Source organism: Peromyscus maniculatus, chromosome 2 (assembly GCF_049852395.1).
Source record: "Peromyscus maniculatus bairdii isolate BWxNUB_F1_BW_parent chromosome 2, HU_Pman_BW_mat_3.1, whole genome shotgun sequence".
NCBI classification, from domain to species: Eukaryota; Metazoa; Chordata; class Mammalia; order Rodentia; family Cricetidae; genus Peromyscus; species Peromyscus maniculatus.
In genome coordinates this window covers 57,875,745-57,901,630 of record NC_134853.1, presented here as the reverse complement: position 1 = coordinate 57,901,630, position 25,886 = coordinate 57,875,745, and the positions used below count along the sequence as shown (strand labels likewise).

Genomic DNA, 25,886 nt, shown 5'->3' with positions numbered 1-25,886 from the left:
CCATGGAGCCATCTCTCCAGCCCACCCTTTTAAAGTACATATTCCATCCCAGGTGCATTCTCACAGTGCATTTTTCTCTTCCTCATACGATTGTGTAAAATCATGATGGTTCATCTCCATTTTATAGATCAGACAAAAGGGCTCAAAAGGATTAAGTAATTTCCTCCACAGCTAAAGGTCCCCCAAGGGGAAATGCTAATTGGAATCCAAACCCAGACTAAGCTGTCTAAGGGCCAGGATCCCCCAGGAAGCCATGCTCTACTGTCTGTGAGAGTTAGAAGCCATAAAAAATAATTTGTTTGTATACATCTCTGCTCAGCCAGCTGGTGAATGCTTTAAGGATCGGGTTCATGCTCTCTTAATACTGGATGCACAGTGTGTTGCAGAATGTTGGCTGAACAAGTATACTTACATATGGACACTGTGCTGGCTAGTTCCATGTCAATTCGACACCAGCTAAAGTCATTTTGGAAGAGGAAACCTCCTTAGTTGAGAGAGTGCCCCTATCAGATTGGCCTACGGGCAAGCTTGTGGCACATTTTCATGACTGATGGTTGATGTGGAAGGGCCCAGCTTACTGTGGGCTGTGCCACCCTTGACCTGGTGGTCCTGGGTGCTACAAGGAGGCAGGCTAAGCAAGTCATGAGGAGCAAGCCAGGAAGCGGCACTCCTCCATCACTTCTGCCTCAGTTCCTGCCTCCCGGTTCCTGCCTTGAGTCCCTGTGATGCTGGACTGTGATGGAAAGTGTAAGCAAAAGGAACCCTCTCCTTCCCAGGCTGCTTTAGTCATGGTGTCTGATCACGACAGTAGAAACCCCAAGGCAGCAACAGTACCTTACCTGTCACTTCCTGCTCCACATTCTTCATTGTCCTATCAGGTTAACAGGTTTGTCATGAGGCCTCCTTTACAGGGTTGTCGCTTTACAGCATGAATAAAAATTAAAGACAAAGTTTGAGGGCCTGGTGGGAAATAGAATACTTCCAGTGAGTGCCAACACTGGTATCAGAAGGTTTCCAGCCCCTGATTTGGGACAAGGCTCCTTGCCTCAGAGAGGCACTTGTCTTTGGGTGGTAAAAGTAAAACCTAGCCATGGAAAGTAATGCGTTTTCCTGCCTGACCAGGCTGGTCCATCATAGTTTTGTAGCATGAGCTGCAGGAACATGAGGTGTGTGAGAGCACAGGAGGTAACGAGCAAAGGGGCTCACGTGGTGGAGGACCCTGGGGGCTCATCCCTGCTTGGGACGCACACCATCACTAGCTGCTGGTAAAGGAAGCTACGTAGAGCCTGCCTATGCATCTGAGGGACAGAGTCTTGGCTCAGAGATTCTAAAGGGCTTTCAAAGAATTTCTTTATTTCTAAATGCAACAGGAATTGCTGCCAGGGCCCGACATAGAAGGAGGGCATTCGTTATGTCTAGAACCAGATATGACTTACAGGTGAGAAGCACGTTTGAGGCAAGCAAGGAAGAGCAGCTGCATGCCAGGGCCAGGACAGAGCTGGAGTGTTTCTGCAGGATGGAGCAGCTGGCAAGGCTGTGTCTGCATGCCAGGGCCAGGACAGAGCTGGAGTGTTTCTGCAGGATGGAACAGCTGGCAAGGCTGCGTCTGCCACAGAACCAGCGGCCAGGGTTGGAGATGAAGGTGGCTGCCAACCTCCAAGTTTTCCTGCCCAAAATGTAAGGACTATGTTCTGTTTCCCCCGGAAAACACTGAATTCTTTCTTTCCTTTAGGCAAAGAAAGGTAATCTACCTCTTACACTGAAAATGGTCTGACCGTGGGGATCCGGAACAGTATACAGTATATGAGGGAGCTCTCGTTAACTCACTAAGTAAGGCCTATGATATTCTCCGAGGGAGAACTCTTCAGCTTTTAATTCAGCTGTCCCATCTGGCAGATGGGACATTACTTGCTGAAGCTAGGGTTGAATAGGTATCAGGTACACTCACTGCTCATAGCAGATCGCAGTGGCCCTCTTCTGGTAGTTTCTTTTTCCCTTTGCAGCTGGAGCTCAGTGTTATCCATAGATGTTGGTCTGCCCACAATGCAGCGTGTCCACTTCTTTTCCCATAACAACTGAAGACACTGGCCATGGGCTACATCTCTCTAGCTTATGTGTATTCCCTGACCACAACCCTCAACTTCTGTCCCTTGTAGAATCATCACACGAGCTATCTGTTTGGTGTTAGGCCCCCACTTAGGTTGTTGAGAGGGCAGCCTCACTATGCTCCCATCCTGGTCTTAAACATGTATGCTCAAGTGATGCTGCTTCAGCCTCTGGAGTACCTGGACCTGGGTATGTGCCACCACACCTGGCTTCTTTCTAGTCAACCCTTATTGATGTAATTGTAGATTCAGGTACAGCTGTAAAAACAACGTTCTTTATCCACAGCAACATTTGCATAGTGAAATATTGAAACTGGAAGTGGTTCTAATGTCTGTTATCTAATTTCATGTGCAATGGGGATTTTTTAAAAATTCAGATAAAAAAATAGCATTTTAAAATTCTTAACACTTCTAATCTGATTAATCAGGGAGCAGGGAAGGGTCCAAACTAGAGGACAAGAAATGGACTTTCGTGGAGAATACATTTCTTGAGGCTTTCTACTCTACAAAATGTAAAACAGGATTAGAAGCTTTTACAATGCAGAATGATATGTCTTTATTTCATCAACAGAAATGGCGTCTAGACAAAATTCAGTTAACACTAGCAATTCAATTGAGTGATTTTTTTCACAATAGTGTATTTACAACGAGTAAATGAAGTTTCAATTCATTAATCCATAGCAATGCTTTTTCCCAAAAAGGTAAAAATTCTTAGTTACAGAGAATAAGCATCAACAGCCATCTCAATATCTTTACAAGAAAAACCACAAGAAAAACCACAATCACTTAGGAAAAAATAAGGCCAAGCGTAAGAACTTGTACAATAAAATGATGCGTTGAATTAAGTTACATTAATCGCATAGAATCTGTGTAAAAAGTATGTAGAAAAACACCTGATGTAACCTGTTACAGTCGTTGACCAGTTATGAGAGGTACGGAGGGTTATACAGGTAGATATGTGTGAAAACTGTCCGTATTGTTTGAGCTGGGGAGGAGGAGGAGGGGCTGCAGCCCCTTGCATACACTGAGAAGACCCTGTTTTGCATATGGCCTCTGGAGTTTGTAAGGCATATATTAGAGGTGCACTTGCATCAGACTGGTTCTGGAACAAATTCACACAGGCCCTCTTGCCTTGAATGGCTCACCGTGTCTATCGAGTACCCGAAGCTCCCAAACGCATCTGCAATCTTCCTGATAATTCGTTACAAGTGCCAGGCTCTTGTGTCAGAGTGTGAATGGGCATCCCAGCGTTGCCACAGCCAAAATACATTATTAGGACCCAAGCGGAGGCCAACTGTTTGCCCCCAGAGACATGTTTGGTAGAAGATTTAGCACCCATCTGTAGGAAAACCCATTTTTGTCCAAGTCCCTTCACTCTTCCTGATATATATTTGATTATTCCCATGGGAGCGTTTGGCACTGAGTGTGAGTCTACCTGAAATGAGTGGTCTTGATACACTTCCATGAATAGCCATTGTTTTTATCTGAGGTCAATAAACTGGAATGAAAATGAAAGCCAAGAGTTTATCCATCGCTTGATAGAGAAATGCATACACCATGCCACAACATTAAACCAAAGCTATAAAAGTTGGCCTCTGCAACCAAGTGGATACTCTTCACAAAATGGCAGCATCATTTCATATTACAATTAAAATGCACTAATAATTCACTTGTTATAAATATGATCTCCCAGGGTGGAGTGTAGGAAAATACTATACAATTACTTTGCAAGTAATGTTTTTGCACCATCAGTTGAATAATTTACCTTTGATCTGCTACGACAAGTCTCTTCAATGTACAAATACTATTTGTACACACTATTTATGCACAAATATATCCTATGCTACAGCATCAGTCTTTGACACTTGGGTCATGAGATGGCTCGGGCAGTATTATACATTTTGAACACAAAATAACTCCATGCACAGACTTCCTTTATGAATACCAACCCCACAAGGCATTGTGGACTGACTTGCCAGAAATGGAATCTCCAACAAAATCCTCAAGTAAATACAAACTCATGATACAACAAAGAGCTTTATTCTTTTAAAATAATCCTTCTCTTTAGTCTGGGGTGTGTGTGTGTGTGTGTGTGTGTGTGTGTGTGTGTGTGTGTGTGTGTGTGTGTCGGGGTGCTGAGGAAAGAGATCTGAGGATAAACCTTGATTCTTGCTCTCTTTTAGATCTGAGATTCCCCTCCACTGTAAGCAGCGATGGAGCAGCTTGGAGTCATCAATTAACAGCTCCTGGTTTAAATGGGCCACAGTGTATAGGAATATGCAGCCAAATGCAGACTTGAAGAAGCTTTATAGACTGACTCCTTCCGGAGGACTATGAGAGTCCATGTTTATTGATTGACTCATTTGGGAGGACTATGAGAGTCCATGTTTATAGACTGACTCATTTGGGAGGACTGTGAGAGTCCATGTTTACTGATTGACTCATTTGGGAGGACTATGAGAGTCCATGTTTATAGACTGACTCATTTGGGAGGACTATGAGAGTCCATGTTTATAGACTGACTCATTTGGGAGGACTCTGTGATTTCATGGGATGCAGAGCAGCCCCTGGGGCAAGACTGGGCAGTTTCTGAGAAGTTCTATACTTTCAAACCTCTGTTTGCTTCATCTTTTCTTCTTCAGTGACAAATCGTAACAGTAAAACAAGAGAAAAGCGAAGGCTTCAGCCAGTCCTCCATGCAGGTCCTGTGGGTGCTCTGGAGCTCCTTTCAGAAGAGGTGGTTAGCACACTAGTTACTAGCCATGTTTAAACTTCCTTGGAAAAGCAACGCAAGGATTACATCCAAAATTATAGTGCATGTTAAAAAGCAGCATACCTCGAGAAAGACAGTAAATAAATTACTTGTATGACAGACATAAAAATAACGTTGTCTACTGCAGCATCACCCCTGACGCCTGAGTCATTGTTAGGGAACCTGGAAGAGAAGTAGCAGGATGGCCTAGCAACCTCGCCAACTTTTCAAAAAGGTTTTGTAACCGCTTTGTTCCAGAATCAGTAAGTCATGAAGTTCGACTTTATTCAAGGCACCCCCAGATAACGCAGAGAAACAAACACACACACGGCAAAGCACACACCTGCCTCCCGTCTGGGCAACCTGACCACGAGGGCCGTTGAGAGACACAGGAGGACAAAGCTGCTCCCAGGGGAGGACTGCGTTTGGGTGGGGTACTATCCGTCTTAGCATCGCCTGTGCTAGCCCTGGACCTTGACATTCACCCCTCAGCCTCCGGGAGACCCAACCAGGCTGTCACTGGGATCCCCCCAAACAGCCTGTGATTGGAGTGTCCTGTATCTGTGAAAGAAAAGACCTTCGAACACCCAACGAAATGTCTCCTACTGTGCGAACACTCTCCTCCGTTCTATTCCCTTCTCTTTTCCACAGAGGGAATGAGCCTGATTGAGGAATCCCGGGAAGGGACAGATTGGGGGTTTCTGAATTCTACTTGTAGAATTCAGATTCTGGTCCCCAGGGAGCCCTCCCTTTGGATCAACCCAGGAACAATTTTGATAAGCCATGGTTTGGAACAGTAGGAGACAGACGTGTCCCATGAGTAAATTACACAAAGCCAGTCGCTGTTCCTGGTGCATGCTGAATGAAATTACTTGTTAAAAATACCAAAGTCATAGAAATGTTAGCATAACAGAAATTTTAGAGTAAGTTTTAAAAACTAGTTCCCATGGCAGAGATTGGGTGGAAGAAGAGGGGGAAAATGATGGATGAAAGGTGAGAGCTGAGTTAGGGCGGAGAGAAATGAGGAGACCCGGCCCCCAGCCCCCACCCCGGAAATGGCTGCCACACAGGTCTGAGCTACTGGTAACAGAAACTTGGGGGTAAACTGTGGAATGTGGCAAGACTACCAGCTGCCCATGAGCTGGGACAGCACAAAACAAGCTGAGAAGCCGCTCTGCACTGCTGATGGCCAGAGCGGAAAACAAGCCTTTTTGTTTCTTTAGAAGAGGTCACTTAAAAAGGCAGTAAGAGAGTTAAACAAAAAATACTGTCTGCTGACTCCTGCACCGTTAATAGGCAGCTGTGAGCATCCCATGATTCACATTGAGTTACATGCTAGCTTTTCATGAAGATAAGCCTCCGGGTGAAGCAGGGAACTGTCCGACTAGACCAAGAAACACCAACGGTGTCATGAAGATGGCAGCTCCAGTATCACAATCTACACACACACACACACACACACACACACACACACACACGCTCAAAACCCAGAGGCATGTTTTAAAAATGGACCTATTTTAAAAGAAGTCATTTCCCCCTTAAATTCTACTGCATGAACCAACAACGTCTGGCATTCGTACGTATTTAAACATTTAGCACTACTACTGGTACAGAAAGAAGTTAATAATACTAGAACATATGTTACTAGGGTTTCACTGTTTGCCTACTAGTCATACACTAATTTCCCCTTCCACATGCAGCTTTAATATTGTCCAAACAATGGCACAGAAGAGGAAACGAAGCCAACCGACTGCCCTCTACCCTCCCCCAACACCAGACTTTTCTGGACAACCTTGCACAGCTGGAGTGGTCTCCCGGCTGCTGAGTGAGAGGAGAGGGAGACCACCGGAAGGAGGGAGTTGATTCCTCCTTGGGGCACGCCTTCCTGTAAGCGTGGCTTGGGGCCAGGATACCTCAGTGCCGAGGAAGCTGCTCTCCAGATTTGCAAACCAACTAGATTTTAGCGAGGGACACAAATTGTTATCTGGGGAGGAATGGGTAGGTGTGTGTGGGAGGGTTAGGGGGAGAGGGCAGAGGGGACAAAAACCTCAGAGTAGAGAGAGCATTTGGAGAACGAAAGGAAAAGGATGCGTTAGCCTATGTCCACATGGATCTCAGGCTCGAGTCTGCCATGTTCTTTCCTACTCTCAGCGAGCTCAATTAACCGAGGGGGCTGAGGCTGTGGTTCAAATCCCCTCAGGTCTTACGATGGCCTGGAGGCCGGGTGTGGGCAGGAAAGCTGGGTGGCTGGTTAGCTGTGCCCTTCAGAGAAGCAGACATTTCGGAGCACAAGCCAAGCGGAGGAGGCCGGAATGACATGCCGAAATGGATGGGACTCCCCCTCGGCTCCTCTTCGCCCCTGCCTGTGGCGCTCCGACACAACACCACAGGATCCTGTTCTGTCGCTACCAGTCCCGTGAGCCATCCGAATTCTCTCCCCGCGCAGGAACTGAACATCCAGTGTCAGCTCTGAATTATCTGCACTTCAGCTTTACTAAGGGGAGGTGGGGAGGAAGCGAGCTACAAAAATATTCAAGCAGATTATTGTCTACACATCCTAGGATGGGTTCATTATTTGGCAAGATTGGTTTTTTTTTTTCCTACATAATTATCACCTGAGTGCTTTTTAATTAGCTAAAACGTTTTACTTTTTAACTAAAAGCAAAGACTATACAATATACTTGAGTTATACTGAAGTTACAACTTCATTTAAGAAAATAGGTTTGACTCAAAACTCAGTGCAAGTGGCAAAGTTGACCATTGCTGTACAGTATCCGCAACACCAAGGGAAAAACAGAAGGAGAAAAGAACAGACCCACAATGCTCACACGACACCGTGTCTGGTGGTGTCGAAACCAAACCAACCAAAGGAAAAGGTCTGAGAGCACACCTTGAGAAAAAGCTTCCAACATTGAATTTTGTCTGTAAATAAGTACAGATCGACACTGAACTGTGAAGCAAGGGAAAAAATGACCATGTTGACAAGTTACAAAACCAGTTCTGGCATCAGAGACAAAAGAGGAATGTTGGAACCTGTCTGTAAATGATAAACGAAGTTTCCAGTTTTAGGATGAGAAAAATCGAGGCATGCAGGACTTTTGCATATGGATATATATTTCATATATATTATATATAATATGTACAGTATAGCTATAAAACTTTGATGTGTATAGAAGCTGTCTTCAATGAAAAAAATTGAACATTCAGAAGAAATTCCTGAGATAGGGTTTGTGACATGGGCCACTGAGAAAAAAAAAAAAATCCGTGGTTGGGTCCTAGAGGTGTAGTCTATCCCTGTGAAGTCTGCAATTAACCCACAGACAGACAGTGTCGGCACTGTCGTCTTCCTTGCCAGGGCAAGGGGTAGCACCATTGTGAAGGTAACCAGCACTCCTGCTTATGGAGAGGAGGGAATACTTCGGAACAGTATTGCTAAGACTGCTGTAGTGTGCACCAGATTCGCTCTTGGGTCTTCAAGACACAGATGAACAGCGCCACTGGCTGGCCGAAGAACACCTGGATAGGAGAGGTGTGAGGACCGGAGGCAGAGCTCATCACACTGGCTAGGCATACTCTTTCCTGGGCTGTTCGTCTGTCGTACACTTCTCGGTCATTTCCTGACAGAAGTCCACGGTCACCGACTGGCTTCCGGCTTCCAGCGGCTGTCCTCTTTCTGAGAAGGTCCCAGGGTCAGCGCCTTCCAACCTCCTCCCAGAGGTACAATTCTCAGGGGTGTTGCTGGGCACCCAGGGGAGCCCAGAGGGGGTTGCTCCTGGCTCCAGGCAGCAGGGTACATTTCCTCCTGCTGCGCACTGGGAGGGTGCAAGGCTCTGCTCAACCCCCAAAGGAGGGGGGTTAACACTGGCTCCAGGGAGATCCATGGGGATAAGGACAGGGCAGTATCGGTGCAGGGCCTGGATCTGCTCTGGGCTCTGGATGTCTCGACAGACCTCCTGGGAGAGGCAGGAGAAGTTGTCCAGTAGCTCCCCCATGCACGCTTTCAGTTGATTCCTTTCTGACAACAGTTTCTCTTTTTCACACACCTGGGAGAAAAAAACAAAAAACGAGAGGGCTTGATCAAGCCTGCACGAGAGGACACAAAGCCTCATTTCAGAGGGGTCTCAAACCTTTGTTTTGGCATCCAATACTGTGACCTAACCCCAGAATGATTGGTCCAGAGTCTGGGAAGTTAGAAGACACATTGTCCGGGGACTGCATGTGTATTTCTCTCTAAGGTGCATTTCCCCGTATGCCACAGCTGACTAGCTGGCTGCCTTACCACTTGAGCACTGACACACCTTCCCCAGTGTGGTGTCCCTCCCTCCCTCCCTCCCGCTGAGGCCCAGGAAGCAACCAGCTGAGTCACCACCAACAGCAAAGCTGCAGAGAATCAAGTGACAGTCTGCTCTCCTAGAGTTTGGAGTTCGTAGGGAACTGACCAGAAAACTCTTCGTTCTGAACCTTATAGTTGGAAAATCTTCCCCTAATATATTAGGTTACTATTTCTGTGGAGTAAAAGCCAACTAACTGTTTGATATTTTGAAAAAGACAGAAAAAAAAAAAAAACCAACACCAAACAAACAAACCCCCAAAAAGCCAGTGGCTGCCAGGGATCAAGGGAGGGAGAGATGGTGGAGGCCAGTGAATCTACTCTGCACACTATGGCTCTGACAGCACCCTGTACGAATCCATATAATGCACAACAGTGAGTGTGAACTCTAAAACAGAGCAGGGCTGCTAGATGGAAATGGTATGTCAACGTCGGCTCTTCCACCGTAACAAATAATACTGCTTTTGTCGGGAGTGTCCAGAGTCAGGGACATTCGGGGACTCCAGATACGCCATTCAGTCTTACTAGGAGTCTAAAACTACTATGAAGAAGAAACTCTACTTACAGAAAACCAAGCAAGCAAAGGAGATTGCTTATCAGCAACTTCATATGGTTAGACCTAACCAGCAGCCTCTGCGGCTCTTACAGCACAGCAGACTGAACACAGCAAGTCCTCTGCAAGGCTTGGGAGCCACACACTGAATCCTGGGCAGGGATCATCCCTGGGCACTGGGATGGAGGGGCAAGGGGACAGAAACGCGGAGTCTGTGCTTGAACATGCTAGCCCACGGCTCTAAGGTGTTTTCCTCATTAAGCAAAACTCCACATGTGCTCTTGAAGTTCTTAAATGTCTCACCCCTTGAGAGAGGAGTTCAGCCCTAGAGAGGAGACTCATTCCAAGTTTTACCAGCAGCATTTGTGTGAGGGGGTGCGGTTCATGACACGTAATAAAGCAGCCTAAGAGACGGGGTGTCTGAAGCAGTGTGGGGAGAGTGGCACCCAGCCCCTCTGCACGTCCTGCAGGCGAGCGGAGGCAAGGATGGGAGGAAGGATGAGGAGGAGGGAGAGGAACAGGACGACTCTGACACAGGCACTGTGCACGGCCTAATACGAATGCAATCCGGCAGGCAGTGTGGGGATGCGCGTTAGCGAGAGATTTATATGGGGAAAGGACACCTGCTAAAATATTTATAAATTTATCTAGAAAACATGTTTTAAAAATGAAAAATAAACAGATGTACGCGTGCAGCCTGAGAGAAATACATTATGTGCATCTGCAAATTAGGGTATCGAGCATGTGGGAGACATCGTGGGAGCAGGAACTGAGTACAGGGCCTGTTGGGAACAACACAGCATCAGACCAGGCTGGTCAGCCCTGACCACTCAAGCCAGTCGGTGACCGTGGACTTCTGTCAGGAAATGACCGCCACTCAGACATAAGCCAATGGGCCCAGCAACCTGGTCCCCTCTCCACTGAATCAGGAGGTCTAAAAATGAGGGCCAGCGTGTTCTAGGAAAGGAATCTCAGGCCCCTTTGTCATAACTTCTTGGCCTAGGCACTAACCCCTGTGGGCCTACTCATCTAAAAAATGTTCCTGGACAATTTGTGGGAGAAGAAAATAAGGTAGCACTATGACATGGTTTTGGCTTTCCTTAGAAAAGGAAGAACAGCCTGGGTAAAAACATGGAACCTTGGCGGTACATGCCCATACTACCAGCGCCTGGGAGGCAGGGGCAGGAGGACTGCATTTAAAGCCAGCCTGGTCTACATAGGAAGACCCTCTTGTAAGAAACCAAAGGCCCCTGACTATGAATCTCTAAGTCACGCATGGGCATGTGGAACTACTGTTCAGCACTGAGACAAGAGGTTTGTTTGTTTGTTTGTCAACTTGATACAAGCAAGAGTAATCTGGGAAGAGGGAATGTCAACCAAGGAACTGCCTCCATCAGACTGGCCTGTAGGCAAGTCCGTGGGGAGCATTTTATTGACTAATGATTGATGTAGGAGGGGCCAGCCCACTGTGCATGGTGTTACCTCTGGGCTGGTGGTCCTGGGACGTATAAGAAAGAAGGCTGAGCAAGCTACAGAGCGCAAGCCAGTGAGCAGAGTTCATCCATGGCTTCAGCATCGGTTCATGCCTCCAGTTCTTGCTCTGACTTTCGTCCACGATGTGATTGGGATGTATATGCCAAATAAACTGTTCCTACCTCAAGCTGCCTCTAGTCATGGTGTTAGAAAGCAAAGTAAAACACACAGCCTATTTATTATTTAAGACTTGGAAAACGCTGATGGAGAAAGAACAGTGTTGTCTTGCTTTTCAACTGAACAAACCAATAAAGTGTTTTAGATACTTGCCTAGTGTATAGCTGAGATTTTTACTGTTTGTTCAGAATCACACAATTACATGGGCCAGAATGCTAGTTATGGAAATCAGGCATATGGGTAGAGAGTTAGTTTAGAAGGGTATCAGGTTTTTATATGCATGCAGTAGACACACTCTATTATAACATACACATGGAAAAGGAACTAATTTCCTAAGAAACTTGAAGACGACGTGTGATGACACACTTCTACATCTATGTCCATTTCAGATGCAAAGCTGTTACTTCTGTTGAGAATAAACTCAGATTTTCCCGAAGGGTGACTGTCCCTCTCCTTCTTTCTCCAGCTGTAACGGATGTGACTTTACATCAGTCTCAGTCACTTCAAGGTGGTGAATACCTGCTCGCCAACTTACCAGTTTTCGTATTTCACATTCTAGATTCTGAATGCAGTCCAGCTTCCTCTTGCGACAGCGCTGAGCTGCAATGCGGTTCTTACTGCGCCTCCGGATGTCGTGAATGAACTCCAACTGCTCTGAGGTTAGCTTGTGCATCTTAATCATCATCTGGAAGTCATTCCTGGGAAGATCTGTGATCTGATCTACAGGAAAAGGAAGTTTAACCTGGAACCAAGAACACCAGAATGGGATTATAGCAGCTGAAATTTTGGGAAGTGAAACATCACAAAAATGGTGAATGTTCTTTAAAAATTATTATTATTATTATTATTATTATTATTATTATTATTATTATTATCATCATTATTATTGTAGGTGTATGTATGTGTTGGTATGTGCACATAAGTGCAGGTGCTCACTGAGGCCACAAGAGGGTGTAAGAAGTCCTGGAGCTGGAGTTACAGACAGTTGTGAGATGCCTACTGTGGGTGCTAGGGACCAAACTTGGGTCCTTTGCAAGAGCAGTACATACTTTCAACTGCTGAGCCATCTGGACAGCCCCAATGAAATCTCATTTGTTTGTTTACTTGCTTTTCCATTTTGTTTTTAATTTTATGGTAGGGATGTTTTACTTGCATGCATCTCTGTGCACCATGTGTGTGTAGTACCCACAGATGCCGGAAGATGACATTGGATCCCTTGTGACTGGAATTATAGATGGTTTAAGTCACCAGATGCGGGCTGGGAGTTGAACCCAGGTCCTCTGGAAGAGCAACCAGTGCTCTTGACTGCTGAGCCATTTTTCCAGTTCCCAAACCTTTGAAAAGATGACCAAATCATATGGAAGCCACCGAAAGGAAGCAGTGATTCATACTCTCTTGTATCAAGTACAAGTAAGATGAAATATTTGTATAATTAAACAATACAAACACACACAAATAAGCCAGGTGTGGTGGTGTATAACTCTAATCCCAATATTCAGGAGGAGAACTGCCATGAGTTTGAGCATACCTAGTAAGTTTGAAGCCAGCCTGGGATACTTAGTGAGACCATGTATTAACACACACACACACACACCCCAAAAAAGGAAAATGCAAAAAAAAAAGCACACACAAATTATAATGTTATCATTCCCAGGTTTCTTTTGAAGCAAATGGCATTGAAAATATTGGAAACTGTTTGTTTCTTCAATGCTGTAGTACTTTTAAAAGGCAGATTATGGTTTATCAAAGCTCTCTTCTACAAGACCCACAACTGAGTTCAACAAAATGACCAATTTAAAGTTATCTTTGAAGGACTGAAACAGAGACTTGAAAGATGGAGCCCAGCACACCCTGAAGACACTGGAAAGATGCAACAGTCAGCGAGAGTCTTTGTTACACACACACAGAACACTAGTGGCTAGCCTGGGTAGGAGGTGTCAGGAAGGGGCTTTAGTTCTCGTATGGATGAAGATTCAGGGAGGTGACATCCCTCTCCTGAACCTCAGCTCCCCCTGTGCAAAACGAGGCATGCTCTCTAGGTCAGTGTTATGACAGGCACTTAGGATATTTTTAATTTTTTTTTTATTTTTGGTTTTTTAAGACGGGATTTCTCTGTGTACCTTTGAGCCTTTCCTGGAACTCACTTTGTAGACCAGGCTGGCCTAAAACTCACAGAGATCCATCTGGCTCTGCCTCCCGAGTGCTGGGATTAAAGGTGTGTACCACCCGGCTAGAATATTTTTTAAAAAACGGCCATTACACCTTACATTTCCTCTTACAACATAATGCTGTTATGCCTCTATCAAGACGCACAATCCTTCCTTCCTACACACGCACCTCAGTGGATGGCATTATGTGGTCTTCTTGAGGCTACTCCTTGAAGGGCACCAAGACTTGTGTTTAGTCCTGAACACTGGCTGCTCTGTGGGGGCGGACCTGGTGCCTCCAGCTCACAGGCATTATCTTGCCAGTTACCTGAATGGGCCACCTTGGAAACACACTCATTGTTTAGTACGTTTTATTTATTTATTTAGAACTCAGTTTTCTTCTCTCACTCTATGGGTCCTGGGGAATCAGACCCAGGTTGCATGCTTAGAGGCAGACACCCTTCCATGATGAATCATCTTGCTAGCTCAGAAGTGGATCCTTGAAGCTACTGAGAAACTCAGATGACTGTAACCAACATTTGACTTCAAGCTCAACACAGACCTTCTGCAGGAAATGCCCAGATGGGCCGGCTGAGTTCCCAACACTCAAACCGTGAGAGATGTTAAGTGACCACTGCTGCTGTAAGCCAGTAAGATTTGGGGTGGTTTATTATGTGGAAATGCTTAATTTATCAGCAAGATTCCTACTTTCAAGTTCTTGACAAGTTAAGGTAAGTACTTTGTAGAGAGAGAATGACAGGGGCTGGAGAGATGGCGCAGTAGTTAAGAGCACTGGCTGTTCTTCCAGAGGACCCAGGTTTGATTCCCAGCACCCACCTGGCAGCTCACAACCATTTGTATCTCCAGTTCCAGGGGGATCCAATGCTCTGCCTCCTCTGACTTCTTCGGGCACCAGGCACTCATGTGGTATGCAGGCAGACATACACACACACACATAAAAGAAAAATAAGAAGCCCCAAAACAATAAAGAGAGAATGACATGTCCCTGGGGATGTCTTCTCTGCGTTGTTAAATTTTGGTATGTATTATTTCTTAAGAACAGTAACCACAGAGGCCTGACACATGTCTATAAACCCAGAAGCGGAGGCACGAAAATGAGAAATTCAAGGCCACCCTGAGCTACAAACTGAGTTTGAGACCAGTCTGGGCTAAGCCTGAATTCATTCAAAGCAATGACTAAATGCAGAGGTGAGACACAAACCCGGGCTCCCTATCTCTCGGCCGCATCAGTCCCCACGAGGTTTGGGACTCAGGTCTGCAACAGTTTATCACTGCCCTTGCTAAGGCGGTGCTGGCGGTCTGGGGACTTCTTCAGCCATTTATGTTTCTGCAGCTCCTGGAAAGCTGCGGTTTCAGTAATCCCAGCACTTGGGAGGAGGTGGAGGCCAGAGGATCAGGAGCTCAAGGCCATCCTCAGTCACCCATGGAGTTCGAGGCCAGCCTAGGCCACTACATCCAGCTCAGGTTCCTTTTTCACGCATTCATTTTTTGCTTTCGCCCGGCCAGCAGGTGGCACTATAAGCCTAAATGTCATGTGTTAGGCTAACCTTCAATACTGACATCAATCGGGTAGGCTAAATTTGCAAGTACGTCAGCTGTGGTGGGTCACGCCTTTAATCCCAGCACTGGGGAGGCAGAGGTAGGCGGATCTATGTGAGTTCGAGGTTAGACAGCTTTTGTTTCAAGAAAACCCAAACCCACACCCACCCCTGCAAAAAAAAAAAAAAAAGAAAAAAGAAAAAAGAAAAAGAAAAAAATTGACAGCAGCCACATTAAATGAAGTAAAAATGAAATAAAACAGGTGAATTATTTAATTTCAAGAACATGTATTTATCCCAATATATAAAATATTTCTAACATGTAATTTATATAAATTGTTAATGAACAAGTATACTGATAAAATTTTTAAATCTAAAGCACATTTTACTGTTCCAGTAAATCACAATTCAGACGAGCCCTCACAAAAGGCTTGCTAGGCATGTGCAGGGTGTGGCCATTAACCTCATAGAGCTCTCAGGAAAAACAGTCGCCAGAACAAGCATGTGGGCCTGGGTTTAACTGAGCAAAATACTTGAGCAAAGAAAGCAACCTCTTGTCAGCACTCAGCGGGCGGAGTGTCGAGTCTGTTCTTCACGAGGCTGAGGATGCGGCTCTCCTACCCCGAGTTCAGGTTGTGTATTTGTTGCTTGCATCCAACAGACATAACGCTCACTCCTGGCAATTGCGCCCAGGTGGTCGCCATGCACAAAGGCAAGGCCATTAAAGAGTCAGTTTCCTCTCCTGTGGTTGGGTGAACGTGCTTTGTCGGGTTACTTCCTAGCTCTGAGCTTCCTCCATGTGGCACTGGTGGAAGGCTCCCAAAGGGTGCCCTGTGAACCCCACATGGTGAATGCGGGTCTCATGACATCTATAGAACTTTGGCCCTAGAACAGGAAACTATAGTGAACATATCACACCACTGTGGGCTCGGCCCTGCTCTGAGTGCTAAAGACACGCTGCTAGGAAAGACACGCTGCTAGGACAAACGGCTTCTTTTCAGGGGCTCGGAAAGGCCTCTGCTTGTGGGCTACATTTCTACAAGGCTGACACCGATATGGAAGACTGTTTATTTCCCTTTTATAACCTTTGGATAACAAACAGATACTCAGATCCTCAGCAGCCCGGAGGCCGTCTATTGGAGACACTGCGTTTGGGCATCACCAAGCCTGTGCACTCTTGGGGCTCATGAGATTTCGACTTCTGCTGACAGGAGAGCCATTCTAGTTCAGTTCCAGACAGCATTTACTTATTTTCAGAAAGAAAACATGCCAACAGTGCAGATCACAAGGACAGTCAACAGGGCTTCCACCCCAAACGCTACTGTATTTAAAATGCTCTAGACAGCAAACACAAACTGGTAGATAGGCTGGAGGGCTGGCAGAGGAACGGGAAAATCAACAGCGGCCATGTCAAAGTCCTCAAGGCAGAGGCAGGCCCCACACACCGTCATCAGGGCTTTTGCAATCCAGCTGCTTTTTAAATAGGGTCAGGGGAGAAGAAAACTGTCAACCATGGACTTTCTTCCCTATCAGGGGAGAGGGGACCCTCACTCTTGTGGGGAGTTTTTGTTTGTAGATTTGCTAGCCATACAGAAAGGAAGAACTTACATTGACTAGCAGGTGGGGAGCACCTGGTGTGTCCCCCAAGGGGTACAGAGGCCTTATCACAGCCCTTCTGTGTTTCTAAGCCAATGGACCTTCCTGGAGATGAGGAGCAGCCCCAGTCCTTTGGTTAGGAATGCCCTCCTCACAGGCTTTTGTGTGCGCAAACGTTCCCCATTCAGGGCGGAAAGCCAGGTAACGGGACAGGGCCTTGCAAACTTGAAAAGCTTGGAGAAGGCTGAAGCCTCTTCTCTTTCTCCCAGAAGAGTAACACAGCCTACACGAAAAGCTCATAGGGCTTGCTGCCTTTTCCTTCACTGCTCCTGCATGACATATCCTTCCAGACTGCACTTCCCATGAGAGGTGTTCCAGAGACAGCACAGAATAGACAATACGACACGAAACATTCTGCCAGCCCTCACCGCCACCTGTCTGAATGGCCTGCAGTTACATTCAGTGGCCTCTCTGGCCACGGAGGCAGCACAGTAGATGTGCCTGTGGGTTTTGTAAGTGATGATTCTCTTTAGTAGTGAACTACTTTGGTTCTCAATTAAGGCTCAGGGACAGAGGAAGAGCCACTGAGTCAGCAGGCCAAGGGCCAAAGAGGGCACTACAGGCCACGCCGTGGTTTGCGCAACACACTCCTGTTGGTTGTACCCAGTCTTGCCAAAGTGCTGACTCTTCTCATACCTCTGGAACCCACAGGAAATGCAGGATTAGGGTCATTTTTCAGTATGGGACCAATACTGCCCAAGGGAGGTTAGACTTTGGGGGAAGCCCAGCTCTGCAGCAGTCTGTGAAATAGATTCCTGCAGTGTAACCAGGGACCTCTGATGTAGAGATGGCAAAAGGCAGAGGACCTTCTGAATGGTGCATGCAACCTAAATCTGCCTTCTCAGCACATCGGCATGACCAGCTAGAAAGCCTGGACTAGGGAGGATGGACAGGCTGCAGGCAGACCCGGGATACAGTGTTTCCTTGTCATCAAACAGAAAACTGCTTGCTAACAACGGCCCACATCTGGTAGCTTAAGTCATTCTTCCTATCTCCATTAAACATATAATGAAGAACATAATTTCCTATAGAGAATTCAAATATGAGACAAAAGAAAAGTTCCCACTCTGAAACAATGCCTTGACAGATTGCTCTACAACGTCTGCTTTGCACAGTTTTCGCAGAACTGTGGAAGTGACACTCTGGCCATTTCGCTTCACCAAGCCTATGAACACGCATTTTACTCACCTGCTGCTTCTGGTTTGCTGGGTGAAGGTTACTGGAGAAAGAGGGTGGAGAAGTAGGTTTTGGAGAAAAAGGCAAAACCAACCGTCTGTTTTCCCTACAAGTCCCAGGAGAAGAAAGGGCTGTGAAGTCTTTCCTACTCCCATGTGGTTCTTACCACACAAGAGTTGAAGCCATAGGCACACAGCGCCAGACTGAGTGGGCACCTCAGAGGCCATGACAATTTACGGGCTCTCCAAGACCAAGAGATGTTCCTGTACCACCTACCTTCTACTTGGTATTCCCAGGACACCAGGGATTCACCCATAAGCCTACAATTAATTAGCTATGTGGTCCCAGGTAACTCATTCTCTCTGTCCTGAACTTGAGGGTCTGTGAGTCAGATAATACTTGCCTCGCTTAGCTGCTGGAATTGCTATGAAGAGTAAAATCAGATAACAGACAGAGAAAGGAACTGCCTTGTGGGTGAGGGAAGAGCCATCCTTCCTCGTCATATGGTTTCCTCTTCCAGGCATATAACACTAGGAACCCCAAACACTGAGAATGTTCTAGACAACATGAAAACACTGTTTTAATTATGAACACAGCTGACTTCTATGCTGCCATTCAGAGTCTTCTTTCTTTTCATTAAGCAGACCAATTAGACACTAGCAAAAATGGGCTTGATTCACCGAACCATAGGAATGATGGTAAACATCTTACACAGAAAGTTAGCAAGTCAACTGGGAAGAAGAAGGGGTTCAGTGGGAGGAAGAGGGGATGAGAGAGAATAATTGGGGTTGAAAATGACCAAAATATACTGGGTATGGCACTATACATCTTTAATCCCAGCACTCTGGAGGCAGAGGCAGGTCTCAGTGAGTTAGAGGCCAGTCTGGTCTATAGATTGAGTTCTAGGACAGCCAGAGCTATGTAGAGACTTTGTCTCAAACAAACAAATAAACAAATAAACAAAAAGACATAAAAAAGGAAAGAAAAAGAAAGAGAAAGAAACTGAAGTATATTATACATGTGTATGACATTGTCAAAGAATAATAGAATAATGGTTTTAAAAGTATCAAAGAAAGAAAAAAAAGTAAAAACAAACAGAATATTCAAGTCAGCACTTTGGTGAGAAGAATTAGACATGGCTTTTCTGTACTATTTCACTGGTTGTCCCCGCCCCCCCTCCCCCACTTTTCCATTTTGTTTTGTTTAACTCACAGCCTTGCAGTTCAGGCTGGCCTTGAACTTATGACCCTCTGCCTCCACCTCCTCAATGCTGGAATTACAAGGCCTGTGCCACTATACCTGGCCACTCTCATATGCTTTTATTCCTCTCCAAATGAAGCATGTTAATAATGCGAGTCCAACTCACCAGTACCTTTGGATATGGAAATCAACCACCTACCCAGTGTTCTTCACTAAACTCACAATCAACTGGAAATGCTTTGGGAACTGACTAGCGCATGCACCACTTGGAAGAGGACTATGACTTCTGTACAGTTTTCAAAATCTAAAAACAAACTTGTAAACATAAGGAGATGCCATGTCACATCCATGAGATGGACGCACAGAGAAGAGTATGGGGTTGGCAGCGAGAGGAGAAACTGGATTCCTCCTAGCCGGATGGGGGATGCAAAAATGGTGTAGTTGCCTTGGGAAAAGGCTGGGTAGTTCCTCCAAAGGCCACAGGTAGAGTCACCACAGGAGTCAACCATTCAGAGAAATGTAATGAGTGAACGAAGCCCGTCTACAGAGACCTTGCATGGGAATGCTCACAGCACCATCCTTCAAAATATCCAGGAAGTGGAACCAACCAAAACTCCCTCAAACAATGATGGGTCAATAAAATGTGGGATGGCCTAACAAGATAGATCCGCAATCAGAAGGGTGGGGCTCCCATACATCCAAACACACCAGGTGGATGTATCTACAGAAGAGATCAACTTTGAAAATGCTATCCTACGTGAAAAAAGCCAAATACCATTTATACAGAACAGAGGCAGATTAGTGGTTGTCTGGGGTGGAGGGAAAAAGCCGTGAGGAGAACCTGCTCCTGGGGTGAAGAAAACATGCTAGAGTCACAAAGAGGAGATGGCTGCAGAACACTGTGGAGATATTAAAACACTGAAATTTTCATTCTAATAGGGCGAATTTTATGGTATGGAAATGATATTTTATTTAAAAATTTGTTTTTTGTTTTATGTGTGTAGGTGTTTTGCCTGCATGCATGTCTAGTCTGTGCACCATGTATGTGCAGATCCCGCAGAGGCCAGAGTTACAGAAGGCTGTGAGCCGCCATGTGTGTGGGCGCTGGGAATTGAACCTAGGCCCTTTGAAACAGCAGCCAATAACTGCTGAACCAACTCTCCAACCCAATACTGGAAGCTTTTTCAAAGCTAGGGAAGAGTAAAAAAGGATGGGACAAGTCTGTGTTTTATGAACTAGGGGAGTTATTTAATGCGGTGATAGATTTTACAGAAAGTAAGATACACTGATGTTTTTCTTTTGGTCCCACATTTTGGCTCAGAAGATGGAGAGAAGCTGTGAGGCTACACCGGTGGCTGGCAGGGAGCGGAGCCCCGGGTTTTATTCCAGACTCGGTTGTATCTTGTGGTTTACTTGGAAGAAAACACCTAGCCCTACCTAAGAGCAGTCTGGGCAGAATCCAAGATAGATGCTGTGTTTTTTTATGGATCAGTTCAAGAAAACAAATTAAAACTCATGGGAATTCAGTATACTTTTGGGGCAGAACTTCTACCTAGGCCCTGTAACCCCCGAAGCAAGTCACTGAACTCCCAGAGGGGCCGTCATGCCGAGGGCCTGGGTGGTTCTGGGAAAATAACTTCCTCCACTGGGGAAAAAGAACCTCAGCTCTGCTAGCATCCTCCTGCCCAACACAAGCTACCAAAAGGCTTGGAGTGACTCATGAAGGCAGGGAGTTTGGGCAAACGTGCCTTTTACTGCTTATGAATGTTTAACAGGTTTGTTTTGAAAAGTAAAAATAAAAATTTAATCCAAGGGTATTTTAAGGGGAGACCAGTCCTGTCTGTGGCTGTTTCATGGGTTGAATGAATATCTCACCCCCCCCAAACATGTCATGGTTTCCAGTCCTAAGGTGGAGTCTGACATAGCCCAGAGGGAAAAATGTGCTCTTATGGATGGCATTGGGGATCTGATCTTTTTTCTTTTTTTCCTTCTCTGCGACAGGGTTTCTGTGTGTAGCCTTGGCTGCCTTGGAACTCATTTTTGTGGTTCAGGCTGGCTTTGAACTCACAGAGATCCACCAGGCTTTGCCTTCCGAATGCCGGGATTAAAGGTAGGAGCCACCACCACCCAGCAGACATTGAGTATCTGAAACTGACAGTTCCTAACTTTTCAAGAGACGACAAAGCGGCATGTGTTCTTACTCTACTGGTCCTTGGTAAGATCCAGTGTGGGACGGAGCTGACTCAAGGACCAGCCTTCTGCAGGAGGTGCCCTTAAGAACAGTTCCAGGGACAAACAGCAACTCCCCCAAAAGTTGTGAAACTACCCTGGCTTTTAGGAAGCCTCACTCCTCTGAAGGTTAGGAGCAGGGCTGCATGTCGTGGGCATCGGTGGTGACCCCGTCCCAAACCGAAGGGGATAAGACACCACCAGGAATGCCGCCCATTCAGATTTCCTTCACAATTTCCATTTCTTAAACTAAACCCTGTTCGGTGGTTTTCTGTCTTTCTCCGCCAGACACTAACAGGAAAGCAGGGACCAGGCAGGCTAGCGAAGAAGAGGAAGTGAACCCAGGGTGTGTCTGCAGCTCTAGGCAGCTCTGGAGTCCATTTTCAAAACATGCCTGAAAGTTAAAGCTCATGTGCTTTGTGTCCGCCAGCCTTGTGGATGCTGAATAAACCACACACGGCTCCGCGGCTACCTCACCTCACCTCTCACGGCATTTCTGCCGTCTGGCAGAGTTCATCTTTGCTGAGGAAGAGAGGCTGAAGAGCAGAGAAGTACCGAGCCCACTGGCCTCATGGGCAGCTCCCTCCCTCCCTCCCTGTCCTTCCTCCCTCCTTCCATTTTTTGTAAGGGACTGAATCCAGGGCCAGGCCAAGGCAGGCAAGCACCCCGTGCCATGGAGCCCCACCCCACCCCACATTTCTTCTTCTCTGAGCTTTTCAGACACAGGGCCAAGACCTGTCACCAGCTTTGCTCACTTCTGCTCCTGAGACAGGGGTGAGACACAGTGGCTGGCAATCTTTGGCTGGTTCTTTGTCAGTGCCCAAGATACCAGGTCATGACCTAGACACGCTTAGGTTTGTCTAGGAAACACTGAAATGACTAGGGAACTCGAGACTCCTCGTCTTCCTTCTCGTAGTCACGTGAGTCTTGCTTATGATGTAGCCAGTGCCGTCCCGACTCCTGCTCCCAGAAACAGTGACCCACAGATGAAGCCTTCATATCCTTTCTATCTACACAGCACAATGCTTTCAGGCTGGACAAAAACACTATCCACTAAATGAATGACTTCTTCTCAACGTGGGAGCTTAGGAAACGCAGTTTTGTGTGTGCCGACTAGGGCACTTCTGCAGGGAACCCATGTCAAGGATGGATGATAATCATTCTATCATGTGCATTGTGATAGAGACAGGGTCACCCTGTATCTTCTTGTGGACAAGAAATACTTGTAAAGGTGCAGGAGAAGCCCCTCTTTGTGAGGATCTATTTAGTTCCAACGCATCGATTTGAAAGAGCGTCTATGTTTTTCTTCAGGTTGAAGGGGTGAAGCGCAAGCATGGGTGCATCCTTCCAAAGCAGGCAGCGACAGGGGAGTGAGGGCAGCGGAGGGGACAGGGGGGAGACTGAATGTACCTGAGCACACTTACACGTACTGCATTCGGCTCGCCTCTACTCACACGGCACTGGAACCCAGGCTAGGTATAGAGGGATTTCAAAGACTCAAGTGGCTGATTTTGCATCACCTTGCAGCACTCTGCTTCCAAGGGAGGAAGCCAGAGACGGTCCACTTACTGGTACCAGACCACTAACTGTCACCTTTAAACTTGACCAGGTGCTGGCTGGTCTTATGTCAACTTGACACACAAACTGGAGTCATCTGGCAGGAGGGGATCTTAATTGAGAACATGCCTCCATAAGATCTGGCTGTATGGCATTTTCTTCATTAGTTATTGTTGGGGGAGGGCCCAGCCCATGGTGGGCGGGGTCATCCCTGGGCAGGCGGTCCTGGGTTCTATAAGAAAGCAGGCCGCACGAGCCAGGAAGCAGCATTCCTCTGTGGCCTCTGCATCAGCTTCTGCCTCCAGGTTCCTGCCCTGCTTGAGTTCCTGTCCTGACTTCCTTTGATCATGAACAGCGATATGCAAGTGTAAGCCAAATAAACCCTTTCCTCCCCAACCTGAGTTTTGGTCATGGTATTTCGTCACAGCATTAGTAATCCTAACTAAGATCACACATAAGAACAATTTGAGAATATGTTTGGGGAAATTCAGGTAAAGGACTGAGATAGTAGGTCATACATAGGCTTGAACTTATGTGGATTCCCTACCTCCTGGCCCCTGTCCTGCACAGGACACGACTCACTGTCTGCTTCCGAGAATGATCCAGACTCGTCACTGGAATTGGTTCCATAAGACTGCTCACATTTAATTTGGGGCCGGACTTGGTTGTACATTCCATCTCCCATCAGGCCTGGCTCCTGATGTTCTGTGGCAAGGAATCTGGCTCCCTGGGAGCAGGGCGAGGAGGAGAACTCACAGAGGGGGAGGCTGCAGGGGGAGCCCCCGCTCCCATCCTCTGCGTAGGAATAGGAGGAGCAGGAGCTGGAGGTCCTGGTTCTGGTCTCCAGTGGAGGTGAGCGAGGACAGACTTTGATTGGCACCGGGCAGCTGGTGTTGGGCCGTATCCTGCCTGGCAAGTGGTCAGCCATCAGTCCACTGTGGGAGTAGGCCTGTGAGCTGGGGAGGGATTGGCCAGCTCCTACCCAGAGACTTTTTGGCACCGGCTCGGAGAGGTCTTTGTCCAAATTGCTCACCCCAGAATATGAGTGCACTGAAGTGCTCACTTGGTCACACGTGCTTGAGGAGAAGATGACACTCCTCCGGTCCAGCTCTCCCTCCTGTTTACAGACAGCCTCCGGCCCAGGCCCCCTGAGTGGCGACCCCATTGTGAAGTTGGTGGACACATCCTTCTGGCCCATGTGGGGCTGTCCGTAATTCCCTGTGAAAGGGGTGTAGTCAGTTTTAAGGTCACCCTGAGAGATCCCCTTGTTAAAGGGGCACGCTGAACTCCTGACAAAGTGCTGTTGAGATGTACTGGGCAGGCCAGACGACTCCACACCTTTTGCTATACTGAATAGAGACCGTAGACAGGAAGGCGAGGACACACTCCTGGATCTGTCCAGGCAGGTGGCTCCAGTAGGGGTACTGGGGGTAGGGGTAGGGCTGGGCTGTTTTCGGTCCATCTCAACATCCCCGGGTCTGTCTTTGATGTCAGTTTCATCTCCGGACAGGCAGAGTGTGACGGTCTCCTCCTCGGCCTCTTCGTTGGGGGGCTCACTTTTAATCTGTCCCCTGGAGAGCCCCGGTTTGAGGCTATTGCCGGGGCTGTCTTCACTGAATGTGCTTGCAAACCCTGAGGTACTGTGTGAGGGCGCACTATAGACATTCTTGGTACATGCAAGCTGGTACTTCTTGTATCTAGGTACTGAGTTTTCCTTGGTGTCTGTGGGTACCTCAGACTCAGGTAGCAAGGCTTCTTCTTTCTCTGCTACTGGGATGGCAGTGGCCTCAAAGCTGACGGGGTCTGTGGGGCAAGCCATCTTTGCTGTCTCTGAGTCCATGGTCTCTTCTTCCTCCTCTTCTCCCGCAGAGTTCCCATGGTCCTCTTGGGGGCGCTGGCACGCACTGTCCTTCCGGCACACAAACAGGCCATCCTCGCTCTTCAGGAGCTGCGTCTGCAGGAAGCTGAAGCAGGAGTCCTCCAGATTGTGCATGCGCAGGAACTCGGCGCAGCGGATGACCTCCCGGATGTTCTCTCTGCTGAGTAACAGCTTGGCAGTGTAGGCAAACTGTAGCAGTGGCCCGAAGCCCCTGGCCGTGACCTGCAAAATCAACAGGGAAGTTGCCAACATTACCATCAGCAATGCTATTGTCCTGAATTTCTCAACCAAAGCAAGATAACCAGACGGGGCTAATGCCCTCGAATAAAAACTGCAAAGGAGCAGTTAATCTCGTCCTGGGTCAGCAATGCTTCTGCGTCCAATAATGAGTGCCCGTCCGGTGCCTGCCACCTCCACACTCCACGGCACCAGCAGAACTGAGAATCACCAGGGGCAGGTGGTGAAGCAAGATGATGACAAAGGGGTCATTGTGTACCCTAATGAAATGCCCTGGCAAGAATGCACACAACAATGGGAAGCCTATTCATTTCTGTCCCAGTCAGTCCTGTCCAGAGTCACTCTACACAAGAGGGGCTGCTGCTGTGACCCTTCTTGCAGCCAAAGAAAGTATTATCATTAGCAAATGATAATCAACCACAAAATGGCAGGATGGCTGAGGAGTTTTAAAAACAGTGTTCCCTTACAATGTTAAAAGAAACATTGAAAGTCTCTGTTTTGCCCACTCTTCACAGCTTCTACTGGAATCTTCTTCTTCCTCCTCCTCCTCCTCCTTTTTTTTTTTCTCCTTGAGACAAGGTCTCACTATGTATGTCTGGCTGTCCTGGAACTCACCATGTAGACCACACTATCCTCGAATTCAGAGATCTGCCTGCCTCTACCTCCCAAGTGCTGGAATTAATGATGTGCACCACGATGCCCAGCCCTACTTGGGATTTTCCTTCCTTCCTTTCTTTTTTAAAAGATTCATTTATTTATTATGTATACAGTGTTCTATCTGCCACGCCATAAGAGGGAACCAAATCTCATATCTCATTATAGATGGTTGTGAGTGACCTAATGGTTGCTGGGAATT

General features: G+C 46.9%; 1 protein-coding gene across 2 annotated transcripts in view; it reads right to left on the bottom strand.

Annotated features, from left to right (window-relative positions):
* Positions 1 to 2,564: 2,564 nt before the first annotated feature.
* Positions 2,565 to 25,886, bottom strand: part of Bach2 (BACH transcriptional regulator 2) — a 347,663-nt gene continuing 324,341 nt past the window's right edge. For both annotated transcript variants that reach the window (XM_015994181.3, XM_076564020.1), the window contains exons 5-7: positions 23,462 to 25,015; positions 11,926 to 12,132; positions 2,565 to 8,900 (exon numbers count right to left, since the gene is read on the bottom strand). In XM_015994181.3, the coding sequence (XP_015849667.1) occupies positions 8,421 to 8,900; positions 11,926 to 12,132; positions 23,462 to 25,015 (2,241 nt within the window). In that variant the 3' untranslated portion in view covers positions 2,565 to 8,420. The remainder of the gene's footprint in view (positions 8,901 to 11,925; positions 12,133 to 23,461; positions 25,016 to 25,886) is intronic.